This window comes from Salvelinus fontinalis, chromosome 23 (assembly GCF_029448725.1).
Source record: "Salvelinus fontinalis isolate EN_2023a chromosome 23, ASM2944872v1, whole genome shotgun sequence".
NCBI lineage: Eukaryota > Metazoa > Chordata > Actinopteri > Salmoniformes > Salmonidae > Salvelinus > Salvelinus fontinalis.
The window spans coordinates 45,319,617-45,347,010 of NC_074687.1; the positions used below are offsets into that span (position 1 = coordinate 45,319,617).

Consider the following 27,394-nt stretch of genomic DNA (forward strand, 5'->3'; position numbering starts at 1 on the left):
TCGTTTTACTGTGGATATAGATAATTTTGTACCTGTTTCCTCCAGCATCTTCACAAGGTCCTTTGCTGTTGTTTGCACTTTTCGCACCGAAATACGTTCATCTCTAGGAGCACGCGTCTCCTTCCTGAGCGGTATGACGGCTGCGTGGTCCCATGGTGTTAATACGTGAGTACTATTGTGTGTCGATGAACGTGGTACCTTCAGGCATTTGGAAATTGCTCCCAAGGATGAACCAGACTTGTGGAGGTCTACAATTTATTTTCTGAGGTCTTGGCTGATTTCTTTTGATTTTCCCATGATGTCAAGCAAAGAGGCACTGAGTTTGAAGGCAGGCCTTGAAATACATCCACAGGTACACCTACAATTGACTCAAATTATGTCAATTAGCCTATCAGAAGCTTCTAAAGCCATGACATTTTTCTGGAATTTTCCAAGCTGTTTAAAGGCACAGTCAACTTATGTATGTAAACTTCTGACCCACTGGAATTGTGATACAGTGGATTTTCAGTGAAATAATCTGTCTGTAAACAATTGTTGGAAAAATGACTTGTGTCACGCACAAAGTAGATGTCCTGACCGACTTGCCAAAACTATAGTTTGTTAACAAGAAATTTGTGGAGTGGTTGAAAAACGAGTTTTAATAACTCCAACCTAAGTGTATGTAAACTTCCGACTTCAACTGTATACTTTCAGTCACCAACAGTAATTGGTTATCACTTATTTTCAGATGGACTATTCTGGTGACAGAGCACATCTCAAAAAATGGAAACAGTAGCTATAGTAATTTTTATGGCATAGTTGGAATTCATCCTCTCTACATAACTATTGAGTGTGAACGCAGGAGTAAAAGGAGGTGTGAGAAAATGCTTGAATTATCATCCTCATTTTTTTTTTACATCTGAATCCTAAACATTAAAGTGTGACATTTTCTTCAGTCTGTGTGCACGCTCTACTTCAAGACACCAAAGCGGGGCAGCAGCAGATCGAAGACAGAATCTCAATATAGAGCTCATTCTGTTTTTTCACACTGTCTGTATGCCCCTTGCCTACCCTCCCCATTAAACAAAATAATGAATCTCAGACCTTAGAGGCAGAACTGACAAAGCCTAGTTTTGACCACTGATTGCGGTGCTGCCTGAGACAAGGGCAAAAAAACTCAGCAACCTGGTCTTACACAGACTTCCGTACAGTAGTACTATTATGATAGAAAGTTTGCCCCGAATATTCCCCATGTCTTTTCTGGTCTTGAGTTTGAGAGCATCTCAAGATTTTAGCAGTTAGGGGGATATTCTTGTAGGGTCAGGAGGAAGAATGGTCTTCCATTCTCTGCCTCTCTACCACTCTCCATCTCCCCCTATAATCTCCATTCACAATCCCAGTTTAATCCAGCAGCTTGGAGTGCTCTATCCTGGTGATGGTCCAGTCCGGCGGCACCCCCTTAGTAAACTCCCTTTGGAATCTGCAAACAGCCATGATGGACAAAACGGTTGTTAAACAGGAAGTCTAAACATTAAGCAAGTGAGACACTTGACAGTCATGCAAAGGAGGTTACTGCAGGTAGTTGTTCCTTGGGAACAGATCTAGGATCTAAGAGTGGCTCATCCCTGAGAGACTGTTTGCAGACTTAATGCTTTCTATTTGCCAGAGAGATACTTAGTATGAATTGCTTAATCACAGCCACTTCCAACTGCAGACCATTAAATCAGCTGTGACACATTGTACTTTAGCAACAATAACAACAACAAAAACTCACTCATAGTTCGCTGTGAGCAGTCTCTTAGTCTCCGGCTCACCCTCACCACCTATGGCCACCTGAAAGATGCGTGTTCCCTCCAATGATTCCTCAGGCAACCGGGCACTTGTTAGATACCAGTACCTCATCAGAATACTGACAAACTTCCGCCCTGAAAGAATAGAGAGAAATGTTGTTGTAACAACAACAAAACGCCTACAGTAGGGCTGTGACAGTCATGGATTTTTGGATGGCAGTTATTGGTCAGCCAAATGAAAGTGGTCACCATTATAAATGTTTGAATATATATATTTTTTTTATACACACATTTTCTCCTCTCCTCCTTTCCTTACTGCATGTGCAGCCATAAAAATAGAATGAATAGAATGGGCGTCCCCATTCAAGTCGATGGTGGAATAATGGGTGGACTGGCGGCTATTGCAAGTGTACCCATAGGAGCAAAGCAGGAAATAAAATCAAGACGTAAAAGCTAGGTTGAAGATGAAAGCAGGAAGTGTACCCATCAATATGCTGTGATTTGTGGATTCAACTCAACTGACCATACAAAAAATACATTTCATTGCATGAGCCATGTTAACATAATTTGAATTAATATTTACATTACCATGGAAATTATTGCATCACAACACCAGGCAGCCATACTTCGAGTCAATATTTACGCGTAACAACTTCCCCTCGACCACGCCTACATTGTAGAAAACAACATTCTTTCCCATTGACCCCCAGTGTAAAAGAGCCAACTTCGTCATAGATTTTTTTTGTTATACAGAAATAACAAAGCATGCTGACAAGCTGCTGTGTTGTTCTATGACATGTACCCAGATCAAAATTCCCACCTGTGGTTCACAATGCTCCCACTTAAGGAAATCGGGCCTTGTAGAAGAGCCCTGTGGCTCCAGACTATTCAACATGGGGAGTGGGAAATTGTGAGGACAGGGTGTCCAAGTAGGCTACACGTACAGTAGCTATGCGTGTGGAAAACATTTAAATCACAGGTAAGACATTTCACTCATTTAGTATCCAATCTATTGCTATGTATGCTGCTGCTGCTGCAGGGAGGGGGGTGTTTCCTAGGTAACAGAAGACTTGTTTGCTACAACACCTTGCTTGTTTCAGCAAGGAGCAACAAAGTTTCATCGTGTTGTAAATAGTACATGTTACCTTAGAAATGGACTCAACCGCACGAATGCTGGCCGTCTCGTCTTTGATCAGCTGTTCGTTCCATTTTGTTTTTTTGGGGGGGGGGGGGGGGGGGGGGGGTCATTTTATTTTCAGGACAGGTTTTCATCCATAAACGTCAGTTATACAGTAATAATGCCAGCCCTAAAAACACCTATGCCAGGTCATTCAGTGCTTATGGCAAATGCATTTATTGCACACCAGGCATACAGGCTCTGGTGAATGAGACTACTGTGAAAACTAATTTCCTTCCGTTGGTGAGCTCCCACTTGTCAATCTGAAATGTAATAGCACAGTGCTTACTAATCCAATCACTTATTCCATCCTTACAGATCTGCAATCGAAGTCAATACAGAAGGAAATACATCATTTTATTGGAATCCACCCACATTTAGTTACAACATATTACTGACTGTTGACATCAGTAATGATCAGTCACAGTAAAGGAGTAGGTGGTTTAGTGTGTTGTGTTTTGCTGTGTAGACATAACCTGGCTCTTACCATCATCATCATAATAGATGCCGACATCCCCTGGTGTTGTGTACATCAAGTCTTCCGGATCTGCAGAAAGCGCTTGCAGGTGGCTGGGAGGGAGCAGAGCACATTTCTCTTCCAGTTTTGCAATCAGCTGTGAGGGAGAAAATGGAGAGAGGAAATATGAGAAAGGGCCCAATGCCTGCAGAAAATGTGGTATACATTTATATTTGAGTTATTTAGCACAGTAGTTCGGCAGTCCGGCTTTCAACTTACTCCTGAAAGTTGTAATAGTAGAATGCACAAGGTGCAATTTCAAAATTGGGTAGCGCATCGTCAGTTTTCCTCTCGTCATGTCAGTCTATGCACACCTTAGAGCAGGGGTTTCCAAACTCGGTCCTGAGTTTAGGAAACCCTGCCTTAAAGAGACATTTATAACTTGTAAGAAAGGTCTAGATGAACTAGACAATGTCAGCAACATTGGGCCCGTAGATTACGTTGTAATGTTTGAGTCACTCAAATATCACATGAATACACATTAGACATGGCAAAATGTATAGAAATGCAAGAAAGAAAAAACAGAGGGGTGTGAACAGTTTGTGTCATGAACAGTGGTTGTGCCCATCGAACCTGACGTGGGGGGCGGAGGATGTTCCCCAAAGCTGGAAGGGGGGCCTGAGTGAAAAAGCTTAGGAACCCCTAATTTAACAGACGCTAGTATCCAGAACAACTTACAGGAGCAATCAGGGGTAAGTGCTTTGCACATTGGCATATTTTTGACCTAGTCAGCTTGAGGATTTGAACCAGCAACTTTTCGATTACAATGTTCTAAACCCGCTAGGGCTGGCTGCCACCCCCAACCCACTAGCAGCTCTCCTATCAATGCTACACTGAAATGCAAAAATGTCAGAGAATATTATTTTATTTATTTATTTCACCAGGTAGGCTAGTTGAGAACAAGTTCTCATTTGCAACTGCGACCTGGCCAAGATAAAGCATAGCAATTCGACACATACAGCAACACAGAGTTACACATGGAATAAACAAAACATACAGTCAATAATACAGTAGAAAAATAAGTCTATAAACAATGTGAGCAAATGAGGTGAGATAAGGGAGGTAAAGGCAAAAAAAAAGGCCATGGTGGCGAGGTAAATACAATATAGTAAGTAAAACACTGGAATGGTAGATTTGCAGTGAAAGAATGTGCAAAGTAGAAATAGAAATAATGGTGTGCAAAGGAGCAAAATAAATACAGTAGGGGAAGAGGGAGTTGTTTGGGCTAAATTATAGATGGGCTATGTACAGGTACAGTACTCTGTGAGCTGCTCTGACAGATGGTGCTTAAAGCTAGTGAGGGAGATACGTGTTTCCAGTCATAATACTCACATCTTTAGCAACCAGACCTTCAAGAGACTCAAATTGACTCCCTGACAACAGTCTTGAAACATGGGAGAATGCCTGCAACAACATATTATATTTTAGCTATAATGACACAACGTAACAATTATGTAAGATGCACTAAGGAACAAGTTCAACTGTTGATGATTAGAAGGGGAAACAGTCAAACATTTCACAAGAACTGGATTGTGTACAAAACTTGGCTTGCAGTAACGGCCACGTTGTTTCTCTTGGTAAGCTGGGGTGTTTAGTCAAGCATAGGTATAAGAAATGAAGTATTTCTGGTCTAACTGGCTTCCACTAGCTAGAGACCACTTATTCCACGGACTGTAGCCTACCTACCTGCTTCGATCCCTCTGTGAATTCTTCGATTTTGAATTCCTTGTCAAAATAGACCCGAATCAAAAAATAGTATATTCGGGTTCGAAACCATATGAAAGGGTTGGGGATTCCAACCACAACCACCTTCTGGTTTTGTTTACCTCCACCTCGATCAGAGCTGTAAGGTCGGACTGTGGACACGACACCAATGGACAAAGTTGGAGCCAGGCGAGTAGTCTTGTTGGACTGGGGCTGCACAACGTGATCGGGTTTCAAGAAACGAATCAATACTGAAGGCGTCCTGCTACAGTAGCAACCTCTTAACATGGGCAGCGCCATCTTTTCCTCCCACAGCAACTCGGTCCTTTAGTCTGCATCGTCCGACAGAAAACATGGGTACACATTACTTGGTTACTGTACAACCTCTGACGATAAAAATCGAAAAGTACGAACGTTTGAGATATAATTCCTACATTACTTAATGTGTACTTTACTTAAAAATACAAAGATAAAAAAATATGTTAAGTAATTTAAACAACACAACATTCACCCACTGATGGCTAGTATACTAGTAGTTCCAATTTTGCGGAAGGTAAATAGTGTCACACTGATACATGCTCGCATATGGAATTTCAGCCGTAATATCTGTCGAGTTCAGATCTATAAAATTAAGTTATGGAACACCAGGAGAAAGTGGATAAAGACAATTTTGCACAAGACATTTATCTAATAGTAAGTCATCTCTTTCGGGAAATAAAAAATCGAGTTAAATCAAATCAAAGTTTATTGGTCTCTTACACAGTTTAGCAGATGTAGTAGCGAAATGCTTATGCTACTATATCCTAACACTGTGTAGTAAAATGTCAAACAAGTACACAAATAATTAAAATGTACAAAGTACAATACAAATAAACTAGAACTTCTGGGCGAATCCAATTAACCCAAATAGCACTGAAACTAATCAAAATACAATACAAATACAAGGACCACACCTACACATTCAAGGGATTTTCTTTATTTTACATTGTAGAATAATAGTGAAGACATCAAAACTATGAAATAACACATGAAATCATGTAGTAACCAACAAGATGTTAAACAAATCAAAATGTATTTTATATTTGGGATTCTTCAGATGATTGTGGAGGACAGGCCATCTGATGCAGCACTCCATCACTCTCCTTGGTCAAATAGCCCTTACACATCCTGGAGGTGTGTTGGTCACTGTCCTGTTGAGAAACAAACAATATTCACACTAAGTGCAAACCAGATGGGGTGGAGTATCGCTGCAGAATGCTGTGATAGCCATGCTGGTTAAGTGTGCCTTGAATTCTAAATACATCACAGACAGTACCTCCTCCATGGAGAGCCAGAATGTTGTTGTGCTCCATAACCACAAGGTGTGTCCACTCCCTCACGCTTGTGGTGTAGCCAAAATGTCCCCGCTTTGGGGTATTTTTCAGCAGGTCACTGTGAAATGACTCCAAATAGCTTGAATTTGAACTAAAAGAAAAGGTAAAAAGAGAAGAGAGGTAGACTAAATTGAGTACATTGTCTGGAAGGTTCTCTGTGCTCCTCAGGTTACATCTAACCACCTGTAATTCAATAACACAAACCATACAAACACTTCCCAATTCATTTTTATCATGCTTACTGTACATTTTGCCATCAGCTTGTAAATATTTTGGCCAATTTACCTTCACCTTGTGCAGAGCTAGGGGTTGGAAATGCATGTTGGTAGAATCAGATTTCACCTACAACAATACACAATTTAGCCACCCCACTAATTGTATTTATCTCTATTAGACTGGCTAGCTAAGTATACCTAACATGGACATTTTCAATATTTTCAACCTGCTGTTAGCTAACTAGCGTCACTAAATTGGCAGCAAGATTGCTAGCCAGCCGAGACTGGCTGAGGACCAACTAACCAACCAAAGAAGATTATACACATTCATCATTGCTACCAACACACAAAAGAGAGTGTTAGCTATAACAATTATATTTTTAGTGTTTTCCAGACAAGGGTGGAATAGACTGCTTCAAAATTGAGATACCAACGGACCAAACGGCTTCTCAACAGCTTTTACCCCCAAGCCATAAGACTCCTGAACAGGTAATCAAATGGCTACCCAGACTATTTACATTGTACCGCACCTCCAACCCCTCTTTTACGCTGCTGCTACTCACTGTTTATCATATATGCATAGTCTATACAATCATGTACAGTTGAAGTCGGAAGTTTACATACGCCTTAGCCAAATACATTTAAACTCAGTTTTTCACAATTCCTGACATTTAGTCCAAGTAAAAATTCCCTGTCTTAGGTCAGTTAGGATCACCACTTAATTTTAAGAATGTGAAATATCAGAATAATAGTAGAGAGAATGATTTATTTCAGCTTTTATTTATTTCATCACATTCCCAGTGGGTCAGATGTTTACATACACTCAATCAGTACTTGGTAGCATTGCCTTTAAATTATTTAACTTGGGTCAAAGAGGCACTGAGTTTGAAGGTAGCCTTGAAATACATCCACAGGTACACCTCCAATAGACTCAAATTATGTCAATTAGCCTATCAGAAGGTTCTAAAGCCATGACATAATTTTCTGGAATTTTCCAAGCTCTTTAAAGGCACAGTCAACTTAGTGTATGTAAACTTCTGACCCACTAGAATTGTGATACAGTGAACTATAAGTGAAATAATCTGTCTGTAAACAATTGTTGGAAAAATTACTTGGTCTCTCTAATTATCTCTCTCTCGAATTATCTCTCTCTCGGAGGAGGACCTGAGCCCTTGGACCATGCCTCAGGACTACCTGGCCTGATGACTCCTTGCTATCCCCAGTCCACCTGGCCGTGCTGCTGCTTCAGTTTCAATTGTTCTGCCTGCGGCTATGGAACCCTGACCTGTTCACCGGGCGTGCTACCTGTCCCAGACCTGTTTTCAACTCTCTATAGACAGCAGGAGCGGTAGAGATACTCTTAATGATCAGCTATGAAAAGCCAACTGACATTTACTCCTGAGGTGCTGACCTGTTGCACCCTCGACAACCACTGTGATTATTATTATTTGACCCTGCTGGTCATCTATGAACATTTGAACATCTTGGCCATGTACTGTTATAATCTCCACCCGGCACAGCCAGAAGAGGACTGGCCCACCCCTCATAGCCTGGTTCCTCTCTATGTTTCTTCCTAGGTTCTGGCCTTTATAGGGAGTTTTTCCTAGCCACCGTGCTTCTACACCTGCATTATTTGCTGTTTGGGGTTTTAGGTTGGGTTTCTATACAGCACTTTGTCACATTAGCTGATGTAAGAAGGGCTTTATAAATACATTTGATTGATAAACCATTGGTAAACCACCAAACTAATTGAAAGAAAAAGAAAACAGTATGAAATGTAACTAACTGTGTTCGTCGTCTCCAGACCTGGGGCGGTTCCTGGAGTTTGTGAAGGCTCAGCGGTACGAGTCTGTGCTGGAACCTGGAAACTTGCTCTTCAACCCCGGTATTGGAAGACTGGATGATGAAACTAAGAGCTGATTACTCAAGTCAAAACAAATTCAGTTCAATTTGACCCCAATACAAAATAGAATGGAATTGAAAATTCCTGGAAAACAAATGTAATTGCCTGAATCTACACTGTAAATGTATTTAGCTATACACTGTAGAAAAGTAGTGTGCACTTCCTGTACAACAGTTCAATATCCTCCCTCTCCTTCAGCCCTGTGGTTCCAGAACACCCCGGCGTTAGTTTGGCGAGTGTCAACATCTTCTGGTGCCACCTGCTTGCAGAAAGTTACAAGGACCCCTACGGTAATAAGAACCCTGTGGCCCCTGCTTGGGCCTTTCAGGCACTGGAGAGGGCATTACACATTCTGAAATGAACTGCCGCCGGACTATCAGAACTTCTATGACTGTCGCATGGGTCAGAGCTGCGCATACTCCTCCCTGCCAGCTAGGGTGGCACGGGCTGAGTCGGAGACTACGTTTCCCTGCAGCCCACTAGCTCATCTGGCTGAGGATGCTCCTCTGAAACTCAGTCCATGTCCAGAAACAATCTCTACCCCCTAGACACTGGTGAATTAATATGTCTGACAGGATTTAATAGGTACGTAAAGGGTAGGCGCTAGGGTTTCTGGACACTGCCTTGGAGTACACAACCGATACATGAAATTCCCACTTCTTTCCAAATCGTAGGCTCACCTGACTGCCACACTAGCAGCTTTAAAATATGAATTTGAGACACCATGGACCTTAGATTAAAGAAGCCTCTATGAATGTGTGCAAGTGAGCCAGTTTATCATAAATTCTATTTCACCTTCCTTCATGTTGAATGTCATTGGGAATTTGATCCGTGTACTTGTAGAAAGAACTAGAATTGAGAGTGGGCACAGCAATCACTCATCTATTGGAGGTCAATTATTTAGACTCTCAGCTGCCGGTACAGCATGGTTGGACATTTTATTGCACAAATATTACTAATTCCTTAAGTCTCCTTACAAACATTTTAAAGCTTTGTAAACAGTGAAGCAGCATCTCCCTAGAGAGAGAGTGTGTGTGTGTGTGTGTGTGGGTCTCCTACCAACGTTCCCTTCCCCATTTTATGTCGTCTTTTTCATCACCATAAGCATCATCAGCACTAGCATGTCTCAACAAGCAAGAGTATGTGAGGTGGCAGGCCAACCAGTGACTTTATTGCTCGAGACAGAGGGAGAATCTCAATTGCATACTCCTCGCCTCCTTAACACCCACTGGAAGAGGCCAGAGGGGAGGGACCTCTGGCTTTCTCATCAAATGGGATTTGAGGAGAGAGGACGCAAGGAGTATGCAATTGAGATCTTCCCTGAGACAAACTTCAATGGGGCTCTACCAGATTGGAGGGAGGGGGGGGGGGGGGGGAAATACACAGGCTTCATGTCATTGGCTGCTCTGAGCCTAACTCAAAGCTGTGGCTGTAGAATATTGGTTAATTAGTTTAGTCACGCTGTTTAGGACCTAACAACTGTGTCCTGTTCATTAGAGAACTGTAGCAAAAGGATTGCAACGGAAAATGAAAATTAGCATATTTTATTGGACAATTTCAGGTAGTCCCTCCCTGTTTTACAATTTCTTGTTTGGTGCCTAATGAACATGACCAGGGTACATTCAAAGACAAATCTGTAAAAAATATATATACACTGCTCAAAAAAATAAAGGGAACACTTAAACAACACAATGTAACTCCAAGTCAATCACACTTCTGTGAAATCAAACTGTCCACTTAGGAAGCAACACTGATTGACAATAAATTTCACATGCTGTTGTGCAAATGGAATAGACAAAAGGTGGAAATTATAGGCAATTAGCAAGACACCCCCCAAAACAGGAGTGATTCTGCAGGTGGTGACCACAGACCACTTCTCAGTTCCTATGCTTCCTGGCTGATGTTTTGGTCACTTTTGAATGCTGGCGGTGCTCTCACTCTAGTGGTAGCATGAGACGGAGTCTACAACCCACACAAGTGGCTCAGGTAGTGCAGTTCATCCAGGATGGCACATCAATGCGAACTGTGGCAAAAAGGTTTGCTGTGTCTGTCAGCGTAGTGTCCAGAGCATGCAGGCGCTACCAGGAGACAGGCCAGTACATCAGGAGACGTGGAGGAGGCCGTAGGAGGGCAACAACCCAGCAGCAGGACCGCTACCTCCGGCTTAGTGCAAGGAGGTGCACTGCCAGAGCCCTGCAAAATGACCTCCAGCAGGCCACAAATGTGCTTGTGTCAGCATATGGTCTCACAAGGGGTCTGAGGATCTCATCTCGCTACCTAATGGCAGTCAGGCTACCTCTGACGAGCACATGGAGGGCTGTGCGGCTCCACAAAGAAATGCCACCCCACACCATGACTGACCCATCGCCAAACCGGTCATGCTGGAGGATGTTGCAGGCAGCAGAACGTTCTCCACGGCGTCTCCAGACTCTGTCACGTCTGTCACATGTGCTCATGTGCTCAGTGTGAACCTGCTTTCATCTGTGTAGAGCACAGGGCGCCAGTGGCGAATTTGCCAATCTTGGTGTTCTCTGGCAAATGCCAAACGTCCTGCACGGTGTTGGGCTGTAAGCACAACCCCCACCTGTGGACGTCGGGCCCTCATACCACCCTCATGGAGTCTGTTTCTGACCGTTTGAGCAGACACATGCACATTTGTGGCCTGCTGGAGGTCATTTTGCAGGGCGCTGGCAGTGCACCTCCTTGCACAAAGTCGGAGGTAGCGGTCCTGCTGCTGGGTTGTTGCCCTCCTACGGCCTCCTCCACGTCTCCTGATGTACTGGCCTGTCTCCTGGTAGCGCCTGCATGCTCTGGACACTACGCTGACAGACACAGCAAACCTTTTTGCCACAGTTCGCATTGATGTGCCATCCTGGATGAACTGCACTACCTGAGCCACTTGTGTGGGTTGTAGACTCCGTCTCATGCTACCACTAGAGTGAGAGCACCACCAGCATTCAAAAGTGACCAAAACATCAGCCAGGAAGCATAGGAACTGAGAAGTGGTCTGTGGTCACCACCTGCAGAATCACTCCTGTTTTGGGGGGTGTCTTGCTAATTGCCTATAATTTCCACCGTTTGTCTATTCCATTTGCACAACAGCATGTGAAATTTATTGTCAATCAGTGTTTCTTCCTAAGTGGACAGTTTGATTTCACAGAAGTGTGATTGACTTGGATTTACATTGTGTTTTTTAAGTGTTCCCTTTATTTTTTTGAGCAGTGTATATATATATGAATCCGAGTTAGAAAAATGGTTGAAATCACGTCGGCATGTAAAAACATTCTGTGTGACAATGATTATATTGATTGTGGTAATAGAGACGGTGTAGCCTGGGAAGGTGGGATGCACACACAACCTTCCATGGCCTTTAGACTACACAAGCCCTTGGACTTACAACAGGTAACAAACATACACACCCAACCACGGTAAAATGTGCTCATACTTTGGCTTTAGGACACAGATGAGAAATGCGGATAGAGCGGGATAAAAATTAAAAAAATTATACACATGCACACAAAATAAATGCTCTCATATACACAGCACACCATGTTAACCCAGTTCAGTCCATATTTAGTAAATGTGGACATAGGGGGTTGAGTGAGGAGGTGGGTGGTTCCGGACAGAGGGACATTCAGTATTAGTCTGCACATTGGTGATGTGGGGTGGATAGGACCGCCATGTAGCCCAAGCAGCCAGTTGCGGTCCAAAGAACCCCCTCCAGTCCCAAGTCGCTCCCCTGAAGCGCCACATTTCCTACAATTCTCTGGTGCAGAGCAGCGCCACCCCCTGGTAGAGGAAGTGAGGCACACAGACTTCCTCTTTCCCAGCCAAGTAGTGCTTGGAAGGGGCATTCTGGGTGTAATTTACTGTGTCATATATACCTATGAAGAATTCTCATCATTGGAAAAAACAAAGACATGAAGAAAATGGCACATTGCGCATTTTTGTGTGTTGTGCGCTTAGGATATCTCAAATTTCTCAAGGTTCTTTTCATAAGGTTGCGAGGCAGATGGAGAGGAGAGCCCAATGCAAGGTCGGACACTCCGTCCTACGTGGGCAGGGCAGCCATTGGTGGACAGACAGGATAGGGTCGGAATTATGCTGGCAGGTCATCGTTAGGGAGTCGGTGCCATGGTGCGATTGGTCTTCATCTTGTCCAGCCGCTTGGAGAGGTGGCTGTTGTTCGACTCAAGTTCGTCTATCTTATCCAGCGTTGACTGCAACTGCCATCAAGGAAGGAACAGAAGGCACAAAGATCAATCATTAACTTTAAATCAGAGATGCTATTATTCAAGATGAACAATAAATTAGTAACATGCTGTTCCAATGTTTTTGTATTTACAAAAAATACAATAAATGTTGTAACTTACAGCCCAATTCCCTTACTTCACCGTCTCCCAAAAGTGTGTGTAACAGGGTTGGTTATGTTTCCGCTTGCCTCTAAAGAAATGTGTATTTAATGTTCAAGCACTCTTATTGGTTGGTTCAATTCCGATGACAATAAGGCGTGTTATTGCCCCCGCTTGCAGATAGGGAGAGATCGCGACTGTCAGGTCTCCCCAGTATGAAAACATGATGCAAGGGGTAAGTCACATTCTGAATACTATTTTCTATTTTAAAATGTGTACCAGTTTGCTGTACATTCCTGAATTATACATGTGTGGTATATGGTATCTGTCAGGGATTAAGGGGCTTTCTGGGATGTGCTTTGGTATATGAGTGTGTTTGCTAGCATGCACCGATGTAATGGTCACATAAGCTCACTGCTAACACAGTTTTCATGCTACAGATTGTACCATCGACAGCCAGCAACATCATTAAGCCCTGCACAACTAACGTGCTGTTTCCTATTTAATCACAGGTTATAAATAACGCTCAACTGGGACCACTGGCTGGGGCGACTTCTTTGAACTAAACACAACGCAAGGAGAGTACAATTAACATCTGTTACATCAGAAGCAATGTTCTGAAGATTGTAGGCCCCTGACATCTGGTCTCTGCATAGCAGCTTGATTCAAGCCACATGACTGACAGCTAGGGGCCATACCTCTCTCTGCAGCTTGCGTTTCTCAGCCTTCAACTCGTCTTCTGCATTCTCTGACGCGCCCGTGTAGCGGGTCACCTGACCCTCGAGCCTGGTAACCTGCGGATTGGTGAGAATCACGAGAATCTCAGCCAATAACGAGTCAAATTAATAGTAACTATGTGTGATGATTATCGCTCTGCAATTAACCAGGTTATTGACAGTACACTTAACTTACATACTGTTCCAAAGCGGTCACCTCCTGCTCTGATTTGACAAGTTTGAACTTCAGGTCACTAAGTTGCCTGCTGGCATCTCCTGCAAATGTGTGTGTGTGTGTGTGGGGGGGGGGGGGGGGGGGGGGGGGGGACAAGATCTGATGTGCGGCATATGAATGCTATGGAAATAGCATTGTTAGGACTAACATTAATGTGTCTTGAGTTATTAATTTTATGGGTCACAACATTTCAGGTGTGTGTCAGATGCCAAGGAACCAAAAAGCCTGCATTGAGCTGTGGATCTTACTCTGCAGGTCTTGCATGTGGGGGTCTGTGCCGTTCTCCAGAACCTCACCCTCTGGGCTGCAGCCCTCAGTCCCGTTCCTCAATTTCTTCTGCTCTACTTGGGCCTTCAGTTTCTTCACCTATAGGGAGGACCACATTCAGAACATAGTTAAAAACATCTGTCTGTATGCAAGTGAGTGACTTCACATTGTACAGTGACTTCACAATTGAGTCCAGTCACCCATGCACCTCGGTTTACCGGCCTATCATTTCAACCAAGCATGATTTAACGTTAGTTCATCTCTACACAATTTAGCTGCAGCAAGTTCATTTTAGGTCCTACAGATTCAGATTGAGAAAAGTTGCAGCCGTATAAAAACAACAAGAAATAGCAGCAACACAAACGTAGCCAATTCAGTTGGGGAGTTCAGCTAACGTAACAGGTGACCCAGACAGACTATGGATGGATGTCCTTCCTCACCTGTCCTATCAAGTTCTCCCGCTCGTCAACCAGCTTCCTCAGGCGGATCTCTGAAAGAAACAGGCAGATGGAGATTTAGAGCTCATCTGCTTCACTTCAGTATTACAGAAAATGTTGGACAACTGCTTACAGTACAGGATCAGTCTCACATTAAATTGTACATTAAAAGTCTCACAGGACTTATCCCGATTATCGGTATAACTTGAGTAAGCATCTATAACCCATTTATTACACACAATTGCATTACGTTCATGCAAGAACAATCATAAGAACAACTTGTAAAACCAATGTTGACATACCAGGGGTGGGAGGAGCCAAGTACATGGACAGGGAGGGGCTGAGTCAGAGTGGGAGGAGTTTAGAGTCCCCTGATGCATGCAATGGAGCAGGTGTCCATTGGGAGAGGATATGTGAGGGGTGGGGCTATGGTTAGCATGCAGAAACTGTGGAGAGGACACTCAACCTCTAGGGCATTTTTATGCTAAACAGCGAATGGATGAGGGAAGACAAACATAAGAGGTTTGCTTGTGCATCAATGACAGGCAGACACCACTACATATTATACAACAATGCATAAGTACTACAGTTCCTTTCTCAAAGCTGGTAATGACTTACTTTATTCATTAAGGAAAAGGGTCAAGGTATTTCCTTACAAAAAGTGCACATGAAGACACATTTAGACCAGAGATTAACAAAGGAGTCATATTCTTACACAGTGTACAATTTGTCTAGCAGTCATATCATTATATGAATTCAGCACACATGGCATGCAGTGCCTTCGGAAAGGTTCAGACCCCTCGACTTTCTCCACATTTTGCTACGTTACAGCCTTATTCTAAAATGGATTTTAATAAATGTCGACAAACAATACCCCATAACGACAAAGCGAAAACAGGTTTAGAAATTTTAGCAAATTAATGAAAAATAACGGTAATACCTTATTTACATAAGTATTCAGACCCTTCGCTATGAGAATCCAAATTGAGCTCTGGTGCATCCTGTTTCGATTGATCATCCGTGAAATGTTACTACAACTTGTTTGGAGTCCACCTGTGGCAAATTCAATTGATTGCACATTATTTGGAAAGGCACACACCTGTCTATATAAAAGCTCCCACAGTTGACAGCGCATGTCAGAGCAAAAACCAGGCCATGAGGTCGAAGGAATTGTCCATAGAGCTCCAAAACAGGATTGTGTTGAGGCACAGATCTGGTGAAGGGTACCAAAAAATGTCTGCAGCATTGAAGGTTCCCAAGAACACAGTGGTCTCCATCATTCTTAAACGGAAGAAGTTTGGAATCACCAAGACCCTTCCTAGAGCTGGCCGCCCGGCCAAACTGAGCAATCGGGGGAGAAGGGCCTTCGTCAGGGAGGTGACAAAGAACCCGATGGGCAGTCTGGAGCTTGTCAGAGCTCCCCTGTGGAGATGGGAGAACCTTCCAGAAGGACAACCATCTCTGCAGCACTCCACCAATCAGGCCTTTATGGTGGAGTGGCCAGACAAAAGTCATTCTTCAGTAAAAAGGCACATGACAGCCCGCTTAGAGTTGCCAAAAGGCACGTAAAGACTCTTAGACCATGAGAAACAAGATTCTCTGGTCGGATGAAACCAAGATTGAACACTTTGGCCTGAATGCCAAGCACCACGTCTGGAGGAAACCTGGCACCATCCATACGGTTAAGCATGGTGGTGGCAGCATCAGGCTGTGGGGATGTTTTTCAACGACAGGGACTGGGAGACTAGTCAGGATCGAGGGAAAGATGAACGGAGCAAAGTACAGAGAGATACTTTTTAAGAACCTGCTCCAGAGCTCTCATGACCTCAAACTGGGGTGACGGTTCACCTTCCAACAGGACAACAACCCTAAGCACACAGCCAAGACAATGCAGGAGTGGCTTCGGGACAAGTCTCTGAATGTCCTTGAGTGACCCAGCCAGAGCCCGGACTTGAACATCTCTGGAGACCAGAAAATAGCTGTGCAGCGACTGATAGTGAAATTACAAGATTATGTTATAATGCTGTTATTGCATCAAATGGTTGTTTTATGGAGTAGAATGTTTTTTTTTGGAACACTCATCTGTGCGTGGTGTTCTAAAATTGGGCCTCTGGGGCTAAATCCTTCCAGTAGATTTACAATGCCTTAGGCCATATTCCATTCATGTGAGGAAGATGATTACGGTTTGACTGGAAGGTACCAGGGAGAGATGGCTTAGGTATGGGGTTCTACACAATGAGAACAGTCTTTACAGCAGATACTGCCTGCTGTAAATGATTAGTATCATTCATACAGATCCTAACCTTGTGACCCATTCCATACATCTGTTGTTTGTCATGAACATTCAGGAGGATGTACTTTGCTATAAAATGCTGTGGATCAAATCTGCTCGTTGGGCTCTCAACGAATAACCTACGAGTGGGTCGTCGACCAGCTTCATTATTGCAATAATTAATCTATGTTATTAATACGTCTTGAATAAAGTAATATCCTGATTGGTGATTGACCTCGTCTCTCCTCATTATTGATTAGAATTTCCACAACACAACGCTCCCCCATCCAACCTGACAGAGCTTGAGAGGATCTGCAGAGAAGAATGGGAGAAACTCCCCAAATACAGGTGTGCTAAGCTTGAAGTGTCATACCCAAGAAGACTCAAGGCTGTAATCGCTGCCAAAGGTACTTCAACAAAGTAACGAGTAAAGGGTCTGAATACTTATGTAAATGTGATAATTCATTTTTTTATTTTAATACATTTGAAAACATTCAGTTTTTTTTTTTTTTTGCTTTGTCATTATGGGGTATTGTATGTAGATTGATGAGGGGAAAAAACAATTTAATCAATTTTAGAAAAAGGCTGTAACATAAAATGTGGGAAAAATAAAGGGGTCTGAATGCTCTGTATACTAAACACAATGCAATTTTACAGTTTGCACATACAGTAATAGCCCAGGGCTTGGATTTCACCTGACATAACCTACATGGAATTGACTTGTAACAAGGAGGATTTTTCAGCCAATTATTTTATGGCATGAGAGACTTGAGACAATCCCATCTGTTCGTTTTTTCTTCAAACGCTTTTTCCTACCTATACCACCAACGCTAGTAAATATATTTTTTAGTTCTGGGTAACATTTTGACATTGTGAAGATGAAAGGTATTGCAATAAATGATGTGCAATTAATTGCTACAGTATTTGTTTCTCTTGGTAATTACACAATATATAGATATTTTATCATGCGCCCCTTGAATAGATGCAAAAAATAAAAAATAATTCAAATCAAATCAATATTATTACATTATATAGGTGCTTATATGAGAGTATGGGAAATGTACCCTGCCAGGGCCAATGTGTTCCAGGCAAGCAGTAACACACCTGATGGATTCTACTTAACTCCTACAACTAGCTTTCTTAGTTGAATCAGTTGAGTTACTGCTTATTTGGGGAAAAAGTCTGCATGGTAAGATTACCCATCCCATTTTATGACCAACTTCCCAAAGCACTTAAGCAGAAAACGCTAATGGTGCATTTCACATAGGAAAACGCATTGTACAATATAAAGGACAATAATACAGGGACATAAGCATAGTTAAAAGAAATAACAAAATAAATACATAATCCGCTGAAATTGTCTACTCAACATCATTTTACCCATGTTGATCTACAGGATGTCATGCACATTAACATCTATTCAAGATAATATAGAACAACATCAAGACAATTATAGATGATTCTGCACAGCATTTCACCTAAAAAAATGGTGTAACCCTTTACACTCGTGGGAATTGGCCTATATGGATAAGGATAAATTGAAGTTTGGTAGCAATTGAAAAGGAAGAGTTTAGAGATGGGACAGTTATTAGACCAACGGTGAGTACACAACTGTTCATCTGACAATACTGAATCCTAAAATTACACTGATTTTATGTGCATTTTACATTTACTGTACTTTTCGCCGCATTTGTTAACAAATTCAGTAACATAAGACTATTCCTGGAGAATGTGGGGTAGCTGCAACATAATACCCCCAAAAATGACAAGGGTTTGAGTGAGAGGACTAACTGGTGTCTCCATTGTCTCGGAGTTTCGAAACTGTTAGATTACTTGTTAGATATTACTGCACGGTCGGAACTACAAGCACAAGCATTTCGCTACACTCGCATTAACATCTGTTAACCACGTGTATGTGACAAACTAAATTTGATTTGAGGTGGCCATACACCTCTCCAAAGTGTGCACAGTTCCTAAGCCATTTCCAATGCACTTTCATGACACAAAGACGAGTCTTCAACTACAAGGTACTTTTCGGGGCTCTCCTAGCTGTGCCGTTGAGGAACTAGAGCAAGCCCACGTGCAGTCGTTTCATTTGGAACACAACACTTCATCCCCGCCGTCACACAAGCTAAGTTATAAAATACAATCTTACAGTGTCAGGCTTTCACAAGGCAATTCAGAGAAACTTTGGTGCACGTAGAAAGGAGTCATGACTGAATTAAGGTGCTTGTGCCCTGGCAAATTTGCTTCACAATAAACATAAGCTCATTCTGTTCAGAACAACCCAGGGTATAACGCCATGTCATCTTGCCACTGTACATCAAACATAGTGATCACAAACATCGACACTGTATATGACATGAGTTTTATGATTTGGAAATTTGAAGTTCAAATTTTGGACTCGGGTGTTTGGCTTGCTTGTGTGATACCAAAGCGTTATTATAAACCTCAACGTCTCATCTTTCAAAATACATAGTCATCTTAAATTTAGAGCTTTTCCCTCACTCAGACAACCAAAAATGTACAAAAGTTGCCCAATTACTGGGAGGAATGGGGGAAACTTCCTGTCGCCCACTGTGCTCATGTTCAGAACGGATGTTCATCAAACCCCATACAGCGTTGTGATGTATAGTGTGTTACTGTGCAGCCCAATTTAGGTGCTTATTAGTGCCCAATTCTGCCATTTTCAACCTGTATACGGGTACGAGTGTAAAGGGTTAATCGAAATGAGCTAAAATACCCCCACACATCTCTCTGATTGCTTTGGAATTCATTTGAATTGAAGGTGCTTTGGCTCCAGCAGTTTAAACTCTGCAATTCCTATCATAAATATTTGCAGTTTCTATTGAGGGCAGACCTAAAAACTAGGTCATTCGTCAGTCCTCCTCATTCCCCTTGCCTTTTCCTTTCTTACTGCCCTTTTTCGAGCCTGACCTAGATTGCTCCGTCACCCCCTGCTGAATATGTACTTTGACTACGTTCTCTTCTACCCTGCTTTGACCCATACGGGATTTTCCTCTTCCCCCTCTACTGGCAAAGCCCCTACCTCTGTTGCATTCTGCAGCCTCTCACTCTCACCTACACATTGTTGTTCAGTCACACACACTCCCTCTGCAATGTCTTTCTGTTCGTATTTTACACAAATAAGTGATTCGTTGTTGTTCTTCATTGGCATTCTGGCCTGCAACTCTGGTTTGTGCTTTTTCTTCAGGGATTCGGAGCTATTCTGGTGCACTATCTGACCCCCGTTCAAGTGGCTGCTTTGCCACTATTGTGCCAACTCCCTCTACTGTGCCCTGCGGTTTTCCTGTTGAATTGTCCCAGTCTTCCTCTTCCTTGATTGCCTTCTCTCTACCTGGCCCTACCTCCATTTTGTTGCCTTCCATCATTCTCACCTCCTGGCTGACCTCTTTGGATGTTACTGGAAACACATTTTCAGAAACCACCAAATCTAGGTCGTTAAAGTCAAACGATTGACCCTCATCGATATCATCGTCCCCCTCATCATTCCCCTGCTCACTGGGTCCAGGTACCTTGTCACCCTCCAGCGTGGCCTCAATGGGATCGTCTTGCTCTTCTGCTTCGGCCACCATAGTGCATGGTTTGCTTTCTTTGTAGCCATGTTCCCTAAAAGAGTCAATTGTCTCCGGAGTTTCTTTTACAGGGTCCTGTAGTCGTGTTTCTGTATCATTCAGCTCGGTCTCTGTGGAGATCCCGCCATTTGATACCTTTTCTTCATCAAGTGTTACTGGCTCGTTGTTTTCATCTAAGTGCTTGTCAGCGACTGGACAACCAGGTAGATCCATCAATTGTTCAGGCTGTCTTATGGTCTCAGCAGCAGGGCAGTTGCTGTCGAGCGATGTGCCACAGTTCTCTCCTGATACATTTTTGCATTTATCTACATTTGCTGGCAATGCTTTCGAAATGTCTTTATGTTCAAGTGTATTTTTACACTCATCTGGGCTCCCATTTTGTTCATCCTGACCTGCCACTTTCAGGTATTTTATGGCATTTTCGGTAACATGCTCTGGGTGAGTAGTGACACTATCATTGGCGATAAGGTCTTCAGGTACCATGGTCTTCTCGAGCGCCGGTCTTAAAACTATGCGACTGTGAAAGTTAATTCCCTGTTCCTTTGTGTCTTGGATTGTTTGAGCCTCATCAACTGAGACCTTGATTGCATCTTCTTCTTTGACATTGTTTGAATTCCCAGCAGTGGACTCTTTCAAGTTCAATGGACATTTCGGGTCAGCTGAAGAGTTCAGGCAGTCTACAAAGTTATCAGGGTTGGCTGTGTACCCTGACTCGTCTTTTTGGGTACCAGTATTTGTTGTGGATTCTAATTTCTCTTTAGGGTTATCAGCACTGGTTATACAATTGGTTATACATTGCTGGTCAACAGGATCCACAATACCAATGTCGCACTCATGGCATAATACTGATATCTCGCCTTCTGATTTCTCTGATTCCATGGAAGGTTCTTGTTTGTCCTTTTTCTTTTTGACAGCTTCCTCACTCTTGGCTTGGTCAGTCAGAGATACTTCTTGGGTTTCAATGGGAGGCTCCTCACTCTTAACCTCTACTCGGCCCTCTGCTAGTTGTTGTTCTTCCTTCAGGTTCCCTCCCTCAGCTATGGTTTGTGCTCTTTCTTTAGGGCTTTGGAGTTCTCGATTTGGTGAACTACCGGTCCCCTCCTCTAGAAGCTGCTGTGTGTCTATTGTGATAACTTCCTCCACTACTGGCTCCTTATTTGTTGAGATTGAGTCCACATCCTTTTCTGTTTTGCTCTTCTTCTTATCATCTCCCTGCTTTTCATCACCTTGTGTCTCTCCCTTCTTGCCTTTCTTCTTCTTTTTGCCTCCTTGGGCCTGTGGCTGCATGTCAGTGGTCTCTGGCAACACTTCAGCCTTTTTTGTTTTCTGAAGCTCAGACTTTGATTCGACTGGGCTCTTAGTAGTATCAAGGTTTGTCCCTTGGGGAATCGGTGTGCAATTCTTCATGGAGACTACACCCTTTTCTGTTGTGCTCTTCTTATTGTCTTCCTGCTTTTCATCACCTTGTCTCTCTCCCTTCTTGCCTTTCTTCTTCTTCTTCTTGCCTCCTTGGGCCTGTGGCTGAGGGTCAGTTGACTTTGATAACGCTTCTGCCTTTGTTTTCTGAAGCTTAGGTTGAGGCTTACATTCTGATTTTATTGTGCTCTTACGAGTATCATGGTCAGTCCCTGGGCTAATCTGTGTGCCATTCTGTATGGTGTCCTCAATGGTTTCCCTAGGCTGAGGACACGAGTCTATACTTTTCACAAACTCTTTACTCAATGCTATATTATCTTGTTCAGCTAATGCACCATATTCTGAGGTAGGCTCTTTTGTGTGATCACTACTCTTGGCGACTTTGGTCTCCATATCATCTGCCTTGTCATTTTTTATTACCATTTCCCATTTGTTTGTGGCCTCTACTCTCCCTTGCACTGTCCCCTCTATGCCTGGTGGTTTGTATCCCTCTTCTGTAAGCTCTTCCTCAGGAACTGTTACAACCACAATTACCTCAGAATCGCAAACCGGTCCATGCTTGACCTCTACTACCGGTATGACATTGTCAGAGACTTTGTTGACATTACTGCATTCAATCTCAACCCCATCCCGCAATTTGGGCGAGCATGGCCGAGCCTCCAAAGAAGTTTCGGTTTCAGAAACACCAGCGAGGCTACAGGAAGTGGGCGAGGTCAGATGGTTCTCTTGAACCGCCTCATGTGTTTCCACTTGCTGCCTGGACCTTCCTGGATCCACCATCTTATCTCCTCTACTCCCCAATTCCATATCCTGAGGTCTGCCTAAGAGATCATGAGGGGAGAACGTAAGGGTGATACAGGCCAAACACTGTGGTCTGGTGTTTCAAGTATTGTAATTTTTCTGATGATCAAGATCTGTCAGTTGAAGCTGGGCCAATTAGCGCAAAGCAGAATGAAAGAATTTGGCCAAAATCTAATCAATCAGGAAGAGAAGAAAGAAAGGGAAGAAGAATAGGAGGAGATCAAAAAAACAAAGCTCTTGAACGTAGATGAATTGTCAAAGCAGAGGAGTAAGTCAGAGGCACTTTGGTACCTCAATCTTTGGCAAGCTGCAAATCTTTTAAACTCTGAAATGTCTGCTGTGGTGTTATATTGCTTTGGGGTCACGCTCACTTCCACAAATCAGACGGCCATATGACCATCTCAATATGAAACCACTATGTAGGATACACATGGTACCAAAACAATGGTGTTTACGCCATGTGCTTTAAATCATGGTTCAGATGGATTAATGCAACTTAAAATCAGGTGTAGGGGTGGCAATGGGTTGGGAGGAGAATCAGTAGTGAAAGCTTAAAAGTTAGGTCGCAGAAGTCCCCCCCCAAAAATTGTGCCAGTCAACCAAACTCATGTTACATATACAGGTTTGCATTAGATTGGGTGTGGGCGTGATTTAAGTTTTCAAGTTAGCTGTAATTTGGCAAAGCTATGAGTTAAGCAAAAGTTGATTCCAACATATGGCGATATTTGTCCAGTAATGGTGCTTACCGAGCATGATGTTCCCCCCTTCCGTGGGTGATGTCTGGGAGTCCTGAGCCAATTGAGAAGCTGGATCTCTACTAGCTGACCTTTCAGTTACCACCTCCACCTTTTCCCCATTGGTGGTCAGGTCAGGTCCGAGGACAATTCCATGTTTCTGGGTAGGACATGAACACAAGACTGATGACAGGCTTTTGGGTCTCACAACAGTAAATTATAGCTGCATAACTCTGCAATAGATAAACCCTATTTCAGGGGCCACTGTTGCATATTCAGAGCTCCGACTCCCATGAGATGACAAAGTACCTTCAGAATATCTTTCAGCTGGACCAGCTCATCCCTGAGCTCATCTCGATCATTTTTGACGGCGTCCGAATACTCCTTCTGTTGCTCTAAGGCCTGAGCAGTGCCCCCCAGTGGTGGGGAGGAGGAAGTGCAGGTGAAGAACAAAGGAGTGATATGGGTGAAGGAAGTGAAAGTGAGCATACAGTATACAGTTTCAAGTATTCATGCACATGGCTAAAGTTAACTTCTCTGCATAAGTGAATACGTGTATTTTAAGACCACAACACAGGTGCACATATCACAATTGTGTGTGGGGGTTTACACATGCATACACCAAATGTACTAACAACGTGAATGGATCAGAGTTCACAGGGCATACCTCAATCTTTTTATCCTTCCACTCTGTTTCCTGCAGGTCAGAGATTTCCCTAACAAAGCTGTCCTGCTTGAGACGCAACTGACAGACCTCCTGGACAGTGGAAAAGCAGATGATGGAACAAATAGGAGAGAGGGAGAGGAGTGAAAACAGTAGAATATCAGCATGCAAGTAAGGAGACCGGGAAATTCAGAAATAAGAAAACTGAAAAGGTGGCAGTTAACCCCAAACTACCTTTTCCTTGGAGGACTCACCGTTAGTAACTCCTCGCTCTGTTTTAGCGTTTCTTTCATCACGTTGAACTGGCACTGGAGCACGCCGTAGGCATGTTGCTCACGCTCAATGTCCTGGGAAAGATGACAGAGGAGATGTTTGAATGGACTAACAATATGCAGTGATCATTTTGGCCCTAAACAGCTGCCTTATAATCCAGGAAGTCGCATTAGCTACATTAGTTGTGGATTAAATCAATTTGGACAAAGGGTGTTGTACACTACGAATTTAGGGATTTGTCGGCCATAGAAATCCTTGGTCAGACCGCCTAAGCGTTTTTTTGTTTTGTTGGATCGCCTAAATCCAAACAGCGTAATATATACACTGAACAACATTTTTAAAAACGCAAAACATGCAACAATTTCAAAGATTTTGCTGAGTTAGTTAATAAAATAAATTAGTCAATTAAATAAATTCATTAGGCCCTAATCTATGGATTTCCCATGACTGAGCAGGGGCGTAGACATGGGTGGGCCTGGGAGTGCATAGGCCCACCCACTTGGGAGCTAGGCCGACCCACTGGGGAGCCAGGCACAGTCAATCAGAATGAGTTTTTCCCCACTAAAGGGCTTATTACAGACAATTTGCTACTTTAACAGCCTCCAATCTTCTGTGAAGGCTTTCTACTAGATGTTAGAACATTGCTGAGGGGACTTGCTTCCCTTCAGCCACAAGAGTATTAGTGAGGTCAGGCACTGATGTTGGGGATTAGGACTGGCTTGCAGTCGGCATTCCAATTCATCCCAAAGGTGTTCGATGGGGTTGAGATCAGGGCTCTGTGCAGGCCCATCAAGTTCTTCCATACCGATATCAACAAACCATTTCTGTATGGACCTCATTTTGTGCCCCAGGGTATTGCCATGCTAAAACAGTAAAAGGCCTTTTTTGCCAGAAAGTTGGAAGCACAGAATCGTCTAGAATGCCATTTTATACTGTAGTGTAAGATTTCCCTTCCCTGGAACTAAAGGGGCCTAACTGGAACCATGAAAAACAGCCCTATACTATTATACCTCTACCAAACTTTGCATTCGGGCAGGTAGCGTTCTCCTGGCATCCGCCAAATCCAGATTCGTCTGTCGGACTGCCAGATGGCGAAGTGTGATTCATCACTCCAGAGAACGCGTTTCCACTGCTCCAGTGTCCAACGGAGGCGGGCTTTACACCACTTCAGCCGACGCTTGGCATTGAGCATAGTGATCCTAGGCTTGTGTGCAGCTGCTCAGACATGGAAACCCATTTCGTGAAGCTTCCGACAAACAGTTCTGATGCGGCTTCCAGAGGCAATTTGGAACTCTGTAGTGAGTGTTGCAACAGAGGACAGATACTTTTTACACGCTAGGCAGTCCTGTTCTGTGAGCTTGTGGCCTACTATCCTATGACGGTGCCACGTTGAAAATCACTGAGCTCTTCAGTAAGGCCATTCTACTGCCAGTGTTTGTCTATGGAGAGTGTATGTCTGTGTGCTCGATGTTATACACCTGTCAGCAACAGGTGTGGCTAATCCACACACATGATCCCACGGGAAATAGGCCTATGGGCGTTTTTTTTATGCTCCGGAGCTAGAATATTGGTATTGGGGGGGGGTTGCATTAAATGTAATTATTAATTTCCAATGATTTACTGTCTGTTTTTACTGGGTGCTGCTAGTATTTTTAAATAATATAACCTTTGAGAACTAACAAAATCACCAAAATAAAAGGCTAGACAGTCAGGGAGAATTGAAAATTACAAAAACTATGAATTTAGCATTATTGATTTTGTTATTATGTTTGAGCAAAAGAACAAAGCCATGGCAAAATGCATAGAATTGCAGGAAATTAGCTTTAAAACTTCACACATCTCTCAGTTCCATGGCAGAATATATAGAATCACATAAAATGTGCTTTAAAAAGGGCCAATTTCCACACTATGTGAAAAAAATGCCCTTGTAGTGTAAGAGCTGTTTGAAAAGACCACCTGAAATTTCAGCCTGCTATTGTGGGAGGAAGTTTTGGCCTTCCATGATGACATCGACATGCAGCAAATTAGTCACTAAACATAAGAAATAGAGATCCAAACCTCTATGCCAAATGCCAACAGCTATTTTTCAGTTTTCCCCTCACCACTCCCAGACAGTCCTAGAAAAATTCTTGCTTGAGAAATTGTTCTTTGCTAAGAAGCTATTTTTGTTTCTTTATGACTTTTATTAAAAAATAATAATCACAGTAAGGTACTTAATTGTTACCCAGGAATGATTTGATATTGAGATAAAAACAGCTATATTGGACATTTACAACTGAAACATTTCCCCATTTGCTTTAAAACATTTCACTCAGTTACATGGAGACATTTTTAGTGGCTTACAAATAAAAAAATAAACACTTCTCTACACCACCAAGATGGAGACATCTAAAATATTCTTTAAACATCAGCCGCGCTGACCATGCCCATTGCCACACCCCCTGCCATGCCCATCACCTAAGCCCCTTTTCGATCCAGAAAAAAACCCTGAAAATTATATCTTTACAGTTCATGTATATAATCCTCCATTGCTGCATTGGTACAGGCAGCTACAGTTTCCAAAAGACACCACTTGGCTAATGTCAGTCCCAGTTTTCACCTAATATCGCCCTCCTCTATAGCCTACCCCTTACTCTACTAACTTGGCCTCTTTTCCCGTCATCTTACTGTAATTGTATATTTCTCTTGATCTGGCCCTATCCTTTCTCTGCCTCGCCATGTCTCCCTCCTCATCTCTCCCATACCTTGGTCTTTCCATCGTACTCGCGGCGTGACTCGGACAGCAGCTCTTCCAGCTCCATGAGCGAGTCCTTCAGCCTGTCTACCTGGTACATCAGGTTGTTCTTCTCATTGTCCAGCTGGGCGTTGGACACCATGGCCTTGCGGTACTTCTCCTCCAACTCCACAAGGGAATCCTAAAGGAAGAGAAATGCCTGTTGGTGTTGTCATGACGTTGGCCTGTTGGTGAGGTTT

At 43.1% G+C, this 27,394-nt stretch overlaps 3 protein-coding genes across 9 annotated transcripts in view; 1 reads left to right on the top strand and 2 right to left on the bottom strand.

Annotated features, from left to right (window-relative positions):
• Window positions 1–769: 769 nt before the first annotated feature.
• maip1 (matrix AAA peptidase interacting protein 1) lies at window positions 770–5,576 on the bottom strand. The gene is made up of 5 exons (XM_055879036.1): window positions 5,150–5,576; window positions 4,796–4,867; window positions 3,434–3,560; window positions 1,754–1,904; window positions 770–1,459 (listed from the first exon to the last, which is right to left on the bottom strand). The coding sequence occupies exons 1-5, from the start codon at window positions 5,465–5,467 to the stop codon at window positions 1,381–1,383; spliced, it is 747 nt and encodes a 248-aa protein (XP_055735011.1). The 5' UTR covers window positions 5,468–5,576; the 3' UTR covers window positions 770–1,380.
• Window positions 5,577–8,543: 2,967 nt separating this feature from the next.
• On the top strand, window positions 8,544–10,024 carry tyw5 (tRNA-yW synthesizing protein 5; the record flags this gene model as incomplete). The annotated part of the gene is given in 4 exon segments (XM_055879174.1): window positions 8,544–8,640; window positions 8,857–8,889; window positions 8,892–9,013; window positions 9,015–10,024. Coding segments are annotated over 4 exon segments (444 nt in total), but the record flags the coding sequence as incomplete, so codon positions are not given.
• Window positions 10,025–10,839: 815 nt separating this feature from the next.
• The window catches only part of lrrfip1a (leucine rich repeat (in FLII) interacting protein 1a), a 65,737-nt gene continuing 49,182 nt past the window's right edge, over window positions 10,840–27,394 (bottom strand). For 2 of the 7 annotated variants that reach the window (XM_055879032.1, XM_055879031.1), the window contains 6 exons: window positions 27,166–27,336; window positions 24,403–24,495; window positions 24,152–24,241; window positions 23,794–23,886; window positions 23,497–23,644; window positions 15,268–22,770 (listed from right to left, as the gene is read on the bottom strand). In XM_055879032.1, coding sequence (XP_055735007.1) covers window positions 20,162–22,770; window positions 23,497–23,644; window positions 23,794–23,886; window positions 24,152–24,241; window positions 24,403–24,495; window positions 27,166–27,336 — 3,204 coding nt within the window. In that variant the 3' untranslated portion in view covers window positions 15,268–20,161. Of the gene's footprint in view, window positions 12,885–13,031; window positions 13,102–13,708; window positions 13,805–13,922; window positions 14,003–14,209; window positions 14,328–14,668; window positions 14,719–15,267; window positions 22,771–23,496; window positions 23,645–23,793; window positions 23,887–24,151; window positions 24,242–24,402; window positions 24,496–27,165; window positions 27,337–27,394 lie in introns of those variants that run through there. The other 5 variants (XR_008754306.1, XM_055879033.1, XM_055879035.1 and 2 more) reach the window with 5 other exon arrangements.

What these genes read in the sequence shown, in the direction of transcription:
- maip1 (XM_055879036.1), bottom strand. Translation starts at nt 5,467, where the DNA reads ATGGCGCTGCCCATGTTAAGAGGTTGCTACTGTAGCAGGACGCCTTCA. An exon ending in CATCTATTATGATGATGATG is followed by an intron (nt 1,905 to 3,433) that starts GTAAGAGCCAGG and finishes CTATTCTTTCAG; the next exon opens with GGCGGAAGTTTGTCAGTATT. An exon ending in CTGCTCACAGCGAACTATGA is followed by an intron (nt 1,460 to 1,753) that starts GTGAGTTTTTGT and finishes GGCTGTTTGCAG; the next exon opens with ATTCCAAAGGGAGTTTACTA.